The sequence below is a fragment of the Halyomorpha halys genome, unplaced genomic scaffold (assembly GCF_000696795.3).
Source record: "Halyomorpha halys isolate HHAL.00 unplaced genomic scaffold, Hhal_1.1 Scaffold795.1, whole genome shotgun sequence".
NCBI classification, from domain to species: domain Eukaryota; kingdom Metazoa; phylum Arthropoda; class Insecta; order Hemiptera; family Pentatomidae; genus Halyomorpha; species Halyomorpha halys.
Window position 1 is genome coordinate 180,651 of NW_027113076.1, and position 10,748 is coordinate 191,398.

The window sequence follows — 10,748 nt, forward strand, 5'->3', positions numbered from 1 at the left end:
AGATGACGAAACACCTTAATAATACCCAGAATTGCAAAAAGACCGATACATAGCAATATGGATTAGGTAGAAATAATACTTACCGTTGAAATTAGAAATAATGATTGGCGAAAAATCCATAAATGAAAGGTCTGTTTTAACATGAGTTGTAACTGGCGGGCTCATTCGCAATGCATCTTTCATTTTGCTATTCTGAAAACCTTATTTTCTCCATAGTTACTTAATAAATAACTTTTGATTTCACTTAACCTAATATGCTTTCCGTTAGCACGATGACCGTTTCCATAAAAATCGTTCTTAGTATTTAGAATATTATTCTATGACAATTAAGCATTGAATATATGGTTAATAGCAGATTGTAAATTTCAGTAAACAGTTTTATTTATGTGATTCTTTCTACATTTCCTGAAACAAAATCGTTAAAATTTTACTTCGAGAAACATAACTAAAAGTACTGACAGGCTCAGTTAGAAAATCACTGAGGAAAAGTATTGCCACAGTTCTCTATTTTTTTTTTTTTCAGAAAGTCAGATTTCCAATTCCGAATGTCTACTGATTTGCGTTCGACCTCAAACGCGATTCAATATAAGAGCTTTCCCCCAGAGACAGCTAAGACTTTTCAAAAAGCGTCCTTACCAAGGCCGTCTCAGAGAGCCCTCAAGTACAACAGCGGCAGTAACAGAAAACCAAGAAGGAGAAAAAAGAATAAAAGGGTACAAGAAGGCAAATACCGCTTTTGAAAAGAAACTCTGAGAGGTATTACGTTTTGAAGCGGGGGTTTATAAGGTCCCCTTCGTCTAATTGCTCAGCACACCACCCCTCGATCCGATTTCATTTGGCAAATATTCTATGTACATTTTCTAATAACCAAAGGCTCAATAAAAATTGGCACAATAATGAGGAAAATTATCTTTAGAAATGTAGAGAGAGAAATGCTCTATTCAGCCATGTTCACTAAATACATTGGGCTGCTACAATACACAGCATATCAATCCATGATCGACATATATACAATACATTTATTTGCATGATATAACAAAAACAAATGTATTTTTTTCTACAGTTTTTTTTTTTTTAATCAATACTAATCTACACACTAAACACAATTTTTTTTTCTATTTCACAAGTTCATTCCACTGACAATTTTATTTTATTTTATTTACTAATTTATTCTCCCTAATTCACTCTCTCAGAACTGTTACACACGTTCGTTCCGATAAAAAAATCAAACGCATTTATCATACATGAAATCAAACCAAAGACATAATAGTCACAGAAGTAGATCAGATTACAGAAAAACAAATAAATAAATACATCTTAAAAAGTAAAACTAATAGATACATTTCCATATTACAGCCCTCGAAGAATGGTGTCGTAATTGGAGGAATAAGATAAATTCCAACAAATCCCATCAAATCACCTTAACCCTTCGTCATGAACCTGCCGACTGCCCCAAAGTTTTCTTTAATAATGTTACTCTAACCCTTGTCGAACAAACCCGCTACCTTGGACTCCATCTGGACAAACGATTTACCTGGAATCCTCACACAAGACTGAAAAGACACGAAACTGCGCGTCGATTTCGACTATTACAGCACTTACTAGACAAACGGTCTAAACTTCCAACTCATTACAAAAGACTGATATACATGACTGTAATAAGGCCAATTTGGGCATATGGAGTTGAGCTTTGGGGCTCCACTAAACCTTCGAATTCCTCTCGTTTCCAATCCTTACAATCCAAAATCCTCAATGGTCCTTACTTTGACACAAATAAAATCATACATAAAGACCTTAATGTTCGCTATGTAACCGATCTAGCCCGAACCAGATATCACTCCTTCCATTATAAACTCCCTAACCTCTCAAACCCCCCAGCTTCTAACCTTGCATCCTCTTCCATTCCTGACAATCCTCCGAGGCGCCTGAAGAGAAAATGCCCACGAGACCTGCTAATCTAAAACGTCATTAGAGAGTTTCTCTACACGTCTGTAACTCTTCATTTTAACTATGATCAAATTTACTGAATGTATTATATAATATACAGTTGTAAATTTCAATAAAGATTTTTAAAAAAAATTAATTATATGCATTTAAAAGAACAAACAAAAAACAAGTTAGTTAAAAGAAATACTTGAATAAATAACTAAAAATAAAATGAACCCATAAATTCAGTTAGGAACCGATCAATAATTTCTTGTTTCATCTACAGCTACGATTTTGTTTTAAAGAATTTTCATTTCCACGGCATGAATTCCACGGCGTTCCTCTATATCACCATTGGATATAGATTTTATAGTTTTTAGAGAATAGAAACCCATGAGATGTTTTTAATCTTAAAAAAAAACTTTTAAATTAGTTAACCTGCACTGTTACATATCAGTGTTACAAATTACTCAAAAGACAAATATTAGAACCATTTTTCCTCAAAAACTCTCCTTTTTTTTTTTCATTTGATTATTTTGGTAACACTGACTGAACAGTGATGCCAATTTGCGGGTATTTACCCGATTTTCGAGTATTTTTCACCATTTCCGGGTATTCCGGTATTTCGGGTAAAATGGTTATATATATGTGCTACTGCGGTGTCACCACCGGAATGGAATGGTCCCTCCCCACTCTAGGTGAGCCCCCCTAAGTTAATTGTATATATGTATTTGCTGTTAATAAAGATTTAGGAGGTAAGAAAAAAAAAAAAAGTCACACTAGTCCTTCGACTAATTTTTTTTACGTTAATAATTTGATACTTTTAATTTTACTAACTTAAAACATTGTTTTTTTTTAGATATTGAATTTTAGATATCAAAATAGAATTTTTTTTTGGGGTGGGGATAAATTTATTTTTAAGGCATGGGTAGAATATAATTTTTAGGTTTATAATTAGGTTGATTTGTTTTGGGAGCTCGAGGCTGATACAATTTTAAGTTTATGGGTACACCACTAACACCTGTTGAACAGATTCGATACTTAAGACTCCATCTTGACAAGAGACTTACTTGGAATCCACACACAAGACTGAAACGACAAGAAACTGCTCGTAGATTCCGATTGCTACAACACTTACTTGACAAACGCTCTAAACTTCCCATTCATTACAAAAAATTAGTATACACTACGATAATCAGACCAATTTGGACATATGGAATTGAGCTCTGGGGCTCCACCAAACCATCAAATTCTTTCCGCATCCAATCGTTACAATCCAAAATCCTACGTAAAATCCTTGATGCTCCTTATTACCTCACAAATAAACTCATTCATAAAGACCTTAACATCCCATTCGTTGCAGATTTGACCCAAAACAGATATGTGTCTTTTTATTCCAAACTCCTTAACCATCCTAACCCATTAATTCTTAATCTTTCATCCTTAACAATCCCTGATAATCCTCCGAGGCGTCTGAAAAAAAGATGGCCACGGGACCTTCTAGTTTAAATTAATGTTTGAAGTACCACCAATGGGTGGGTACATATTTACCCATTGTATTATTTTGTACAGTTGTAAATTACAATAAATAAATAATAAAAAAAAAAAAAAAAAAAGTTTATGGGGAAATGTATAGAAATAATGTTTTCCCACCCATCGTCATTACATTTGGTAAGGTTGCACATTGTGATAGTTCACTGTCAAGGTATATTCATATAACAGTTTATGCGAACGTTAGTGAACTGATGTGACTTGTACTATTAACGATCACGACATATCCAGTGATAAATTGCTGTCACGACAGTAAAACTATCGTGGCAGTGAATGCTGTCATGATTATAACTGTCAAATAGCTACACCATGGTAATGGCGAACACTTTTGCCGCAAGAAACTAAACGATAGTTCACTGTAAAGGCGTATACATGTGATAGTTGACGTGACAATTGCTTCACTGACATTATTTGAACTATCAACAACCAAAGCTAGTGCGAAGTTCAATCATAGTTACAATTACAAAGTTTCTCCAAGAGCGGGTAAAGTGATGGGTATTTACTCTTACCACTCGTACTCTTCTAACATGTAACAATGTATATTATATAAATATGTAACAATATATATATACGACCAAAACATCTCATGGCTTTCTGTTTGTTTATTTCTTATTCTCTCCAAAATATAAATGGTTATGGTGCCCAGTTACGTGATATAACATTTTTAAAAGGAAGAGAAGAAATAAATATCAAAGTCAATGATACTAGAGTTAAAAATCGTTGTGATATACAGACGGGAACCATTAGTGTTTTATCTTGAAAATTAGTTTAATCTTTTTTATGCAGGGGATAGAAAATAAAACAAACAGAGAGCCATGAGATATTTATAATCGTAAACAAATCTCTTCACATTGTTAACCTACACTGTATATATGGCTTTTAAATACAAAAAATTGCTTCTCTTTATATTACATTTTTACATACTTTGACATTAAATTTTATGTTTCAACAAAGTTGTTTCTTTATTTATGAGACGTTTAAAGTTGATCATGTTTAGCGCACTTGCTCAGCCTCCACTGGCTCATTACCAGTGATGCGGTGAGAGGGATGCGCTGGGATCTTTTGAGTTCTGTCTTACTCCTCACACGTGTGCGTTAGAGAGGGCTCAGAGATCCTCAGGTCGATTGTGTAAATATTGTATATATTATTTTATTATTATGTTATTTTATTTATTTATTTTTCATACAGATAGTTTGATTATGTTCATCTTGTCTATTCTTTTCTTTGTATATATTTTAGGAGTTTTTTTTTAATTTATTTTTTTTATTTTAGTATGTATGAGATCATTCATCACTATTACCTATTGCCCACAACTGTGTGGCAGATTTTAATACCTATCAATAAATAAATCTAAAGTTGATCGTATATTGGTATGAGGAGAATATGGTCGGGGCTGTGATCAATTAACATACACAAATAAGTAAAACTTATTTATTTGTGCCAACGTTTCGACCTGAATAACAGGTCTTCATCAGGGCTGAAAAGCCAGAAGAGATAACAACTTTAATTTAGATAAAATGAAAATAACAACATAGAAACTTGGGAATATATATAACAATCCTTAAACTACTAGAAGACTATCTCATCTATCACTATCTCACAATGGAGATCATAACACAAAAAAAGTCAATCCTTCCCCACGGACCAGCCCCGTTAACACACCCGGGGAGCAACGGTCCTTAAAGAGCAGACTTTAAGGTAGTTTAATCAGTAATAGTTAAAAAGCACCTGAAATTGAAAAACAGGATGAAATTTTCTAGCCGTTTTTCAATTTCAGGCGCTTTTTTATGAACATTTTTTTTTTTTTACAATAAGCACTCGGGCCATTAACAATAAACTTACGTTAAATGGCAAAAAGGCTAACGAATCTCCCTCTCTCCTTAAATCTATCCTAGGGCCCCTAATCTAATCCTTTTTTTTTATTTATTTGTTGATATTTACAACTGTATAAAAAAAATACAACCAGTAAATTTGATCATAATGACATAATGATATGATACAGAATGTAGAGAAACTACCCAGTAGTAGAACTCTAAAAACAGTTTACAATATAAGGTCACGAGGCCATCTTCTTTTCAGGCGCCTCGGAGGATTGCCAGGAATGGAAGAGGAAGCAAGGTTAGAAACGAGTGGGTTTGGGTGGTTAGGGAGTTTATTATGGAAGGAATAATATCGGGTTCGGGCTAGTTCGGTTACATAAGGAACATTTAGCTCTTTATGGATGGTTTAATTAGTAACAAAATAAGGAGCGTTGAGGATTTTACGAAGGATTTTGGATTGTAAAGATTGGATACGAGAGGAATTCGAAAACCTAATCCTAAACAATTCTATCTCATTTCGTACGTCAGTCAAATACTTGGAGTCACTTTTGATCAAACACAATCTTGGAAACCACACATCGCCCCAATTCCCCATCGAACCATAACAACCCTCTTTCCACACTTACTTTCCTCTCTTGTTTTCCCCCATTTTCACTATGGCAACCTGGTATACAGTGGACCCTCAGGGAAATTCAAGGCTAAATATCTTATGAATTCCTCAGTACGATTTATTTTCGGGATCAGCAGAGATACACACATAACCCAGTATTACGCCGAGCTGAAGTGGCTCTATCCTTCCGATGTTAGTATTTCCTAGCTTCTTTTCTATTCCAAGCAATTAGTACTCAGCGCTACTCCTATATCCTACAAAACCTGCAATTCAAATTCTCAGTCCCATCCCTTACTATCAGGTCCTGTTCATCCGACATCTAGCCTCCACCTTACCGAACTGCTGTGACAAATCCTTTGTTATCCGAGCTGCTCTTTCACTGGAACTCTATTCCCTCTACCATGTCATCTATCAACACTCCCCTCGTTCGCCTTTTGTTTAACTACATTTTGCTTTATTTGCAAACTGAAGCAATATTATAGTGTTATAGATAATATATTAAGGGACCTACACCCAGTACATATAATTCAAATTATAGGATTGCGTATAAGATGAGCGTGTAAGGTTGTAGGGCATAGTAACAAGCGGATCCCTAAAATTTTAATAAACGCTTAACCAACGGGTGAACGTCCAAAGGGTAGACCGAAATATAGATGGGAGGATTGCGTTAAAACTGATTTAGTAGAATTGGGTTTGGAAGGGCATCACTGGAAAGATGTATATAGAGAGCGATAGGTGGTATCAGTATCGAACCTTTGAGTTCGTTAGGCCTTAATTATCATTATTGTATATAATACAAAATACAGAACACTATCATTTATTTTTTGTAAATATTGCAACTACCTTTTTGTTTTTTTATAATTTTTTTTTCCTTGATCTAAAATTATTGATATGCAATTATAATATAAGTTTTAATTAAATGCGGTCTCACTACTTTTGCCAATATATTGTGTAACCTTATTAATGTGTTAAGGGATCCTAGTCCTATAATAATAAATTATTTCTTATTTCATTTCATTTTAACAATAAATTAAATTAAGTTAAATTAAATAAGTAGATACGTAGCCTTGGGTGACTTTTTTATATTTCTTCATTATTCAGGCTGAAAATATGTTTCATGTATAGATTAGTTAACGTAAAATCTGACTTTTGGCGTAACCATCGAAATAGGAAAATTTTGAATTATAAAATTCCTATCATTTTTTTTATATACAATGTTAAATGTTTATTTTTTAAAAAACAAATGAACTTATTAAAAGTTAGGTATTTCAACCCTTCATAAAAAAAAATTAAATTAGATTAATTTTTATTAATATATTTGTTTGAGAGTGGTTTAGTTTATTTAAAAACAAATTTGATCCTTTTTCTCAACTTTATTCTTTTTAAAACCTTCCAACGTTTCGACCACTTAGGTCATTTTCAAGGATACCTTTACTTTACTACCTACCTACATACCTTACTTACTACCTACCTAAGGTAGGTTCTGTTTAGAGTTTGCAAATGTAAATGATAGAAAGGAAAAGTGGTTAGTACAAGTTTTAAATTTAGAAAAGAATTATATAGAAGAAATTAGATGGGACAAAGGCAATTAGCCGGCATTTTTAAGAATTTTAAAAGAGAAAATAACAACAAAGTAAAGGTATCCTTGAAAATGACCTAAGTGGTCGAAACGTTGGAAGGTTTTAAAAAGAATAAAGTTGAAAAAAAGGATCAAATTTGTTTTTAAATAAAAAAAAGAAATGTTTTAATTTTTTTGCTTATATGAAAATTCGTATTTAATGGATTCACGAAATGAGAATAACAAATAACAAAAATAAATACTTTGTTTCTGCCAATAATAAACAATCTCCGATCTCTATGTTTTCTTTATTCTCCTATAGTTATTTATCAAATTCTTTAATATTTTGAATTAATCTATTTTTTTATTATTACTAAGAATGAGAACTAGATACTTATTTCAAATTAAACACATTTCATTCTCTCATTAAATTGTTCTAAAGCCAGCGAAGTATGGTGGTAAGTAGAAGTTGGGTGATGAATAGCAATATATTTTTTTATATATGTTTTGAAATTTACAACTTTTTTTATTGTCCGTTATCTTCTTGTCAAATCAAACTCAGTCCCAATTTTCAGACTTGGCTCTCTGTTACAGAGCGACGCGAGATGGAGCTGAGAGCGAGGCTGTAGAAGGAGCAGAAAAGATGGATGGAATGGACTTGGGCAACGACACCAATGCCAGCGTTATCCCCGACTCGAGCTACGACGAGGCGCTCATCGACGAATCCGAGCTCCTCTTTGAGTTCATCACCAACGGAGTGCTTCTCAACCTCGTTGGAATCCTGGGCATTATGGGCAACATTATAAGCATGGTATGTTCATCTCAAAGAGCGAATTGTTTTGTAACTAGAAAGTTTACTCCTTTGTGGCTACAAAATGTGACGTGGGTCAAGACAGCTGAAATAAGAATTGTCTGAAACTATGAGGGCGTCGAGGTGGTTGTGAGTAATTGAATAGTTCTGACTCCAATTGAAGATGTGAGGTACTCTACCCCTCCGTAGGGAACTCACTACCCTACGGTCGTGAAGGGGATAGCAATTCCTATAGGAACTATCTCTAGATCTTAAAATAAAGTGATTATATTTGATTTTATTATTATTTATTTAAATAATTAGTTTCCACACACTGCAGAACAAAAGAACATAATTGATTTTTTTTTCCGAACCCTCTAAAACAGAAATAAAAAAATGAATTAGTAAGTGCATTACTGTGAAAAAGAAAAGTAATTCGTGTTGTGTCTTACCTTTTACTACCTTTGGTATTTTAAGGTTACCTGTTATATTTAATATCATATATGAGCTATCCATTCTAAAACGGAGCTATTTCAAGTCCGGAGGTGAGGGGCCTCCTCGTGTTGTATCGTACATAATTGAAGGAATTATATATGTATATATAGTTGACCGTAAAAATTTATATGAAAGAAGATGGTCAGGGTTGCGGTCAAAAGAGAAACAAAAATAGTTTACAACTATTTATTTTCAGTCCAGAAGCTTCTGTTCAACCTTTACCTTTGAACAGCCCTGATGAAGCCCTTCAAAGTGGGGCGAAACGTCGGAAAATAAATAGTTGTAAACTATTTTTGTTTCTGGAAGATTATTGATTGACCGTGTGTATAGATGAATGGAATATGGTCCGGGTGCGGTAAAAAAAAACTCAAATTTTAGAATTATACTATTTTATTGAGCCAACGTTTCGCCCCACGTTGCTTCGTCAGGAGTTGATGGAAGTTTTGTGCTGGGAAAACTTCCATTTCAAAAAAGGTATGCATTCTGTCTCATCATTTGATTTGTGTTTTTTTTTCTTTTTACATCTCTTTATTTGTATTTTCTTTAATATTTCTTCTCTTATCTATCTGTTACTATTACCCTTTTCATTTACTATTTACAACCTTAATTTTTCTTATTATATCTTACTTTTTTACATTTTATACCCCTGTTATTTTACACTTATGTTTCCTTTTGTAACTATGTGTTTGTATCTTTTTTAGCCCTGACGAAGCCCTGCAACGTGGGGCGAAACGTTGGCTCAATAAAATAGTATAATTCTACAATTTGAGTTTTTTTTTTTTTTTATTCCATTCATTTATTTTTTTTTCTCTTTTGACCTTAATCCTGACCATCTTCTTATATATTTGAAAGAATTATATTTTGTGTCCTACCTCCCTCATGTAGCACTTTAATATTTTTTTTTACTTTCTTACTTATCAATATAAGAAATATGTAGAAATCGGGGAGATAAGTAAGGGATTGTAACTTGTGTCACCTAAATAAGATAAATAGGGAAAATTTGTTTTTTTTGTCAATACAAACATCTGGGGTAATCTAGTCTACCCGACTTAAGTATATAATTTCAGTAGTGTAATAACATTGAGTATTGTAATTATATTATTTCAATTTCTTGAAACAAGGTAATTATTTATTAAAATAAATCAAAACTTGTATCCTTTTTTGGCTCAACACTTTTTATTTTTCACCAGTCCAACGTTTCGGCCATTTTAGCCATCCTCAAGGACATCTTCAATTATAATTTTCTTCATCACATTAATTTAGAGTTACTTTTGCAGGCAATTCTGCACAGGTCATTCATTTATTATAAATTAAAAGCCTATTTTTTAAATTTAAAATCATAAATATTTAATTCTTCTTATATAACATTATCCACACAAATTCACTACCATATAACAAACCATTTATTGATAAATTGAAAATTAGTAAAAATAATGTAATGAAGAAATATAAAATAAAACGTATAATCAAAATTATATAGTTAAGGAAATAAAAATATAAAGTTATGCAAACAAACAAAGAAATAAGAATATTTTAATTTAATAATTATTTAAAAACAAAAGTTAAGGGGAAAAATGAAAGAGAGAGAAAAAAAAGAAAATATATGGAACTAATGAAATTCTCCATCTCTTTTTTTTTTCCATAACTTTAATTTTTTTTTTTTTTTTTTTTTACTTTAATAAGTTTATTTACAACTGTAAAAGTATTTTTACAACCAGCGAATGAGATGTAGAGAGAGAGAGAGAGAGAGAGAAAAAAAAAAAAAAGTCATGAAGGTATGAAGATTAAGGTCATCCAATGATGCCTCTCCATTAAAATTGAAATTTAAAAATCAATTTAAGAGGTCCCTATTCCAGCTCCTCCGTAAACGTCTTCTCGTATCTGCTAAGTCTAGTGTTGATAGTCCTTGAATTAGAGGGTTAGTGTGTGTTGGAAGTGCGTCGTGAAACCGTTTATATAATGATTTAATGGTTGTTTGTACGTAGGCAGTTCGTAAGT

At 32.6% G+C, this 10,748-nt stretch overlaps 1 protein-coding gene across 2 annotated transcripts in view; it reads left to right on the top strand.

The window, feature by feature from the left end:
• Window positions 1-10,748, top strand: part of FMRFaR (FMRFamide Receptor) — a 42,374-nt gene that overhangs the window by 23,260 nt on the left and 8,366 nt on the right. For both annotated transcript variants that reach the window (XM_014429368.3, XM_067050717.1), the window contains exon 2: window positions 8,060-8,276. In XM_014429368.3, coding sequence (XP_014284854.1) covers window positions 8,109-8,276 — 168 coding nt within the window. In that variant the 5' untranslated portion in view covers window positions 8,060-8,108. The remainder of the gene's footprint in view (window positions 1-8,059; window positions 8,277-10,748) is intronic.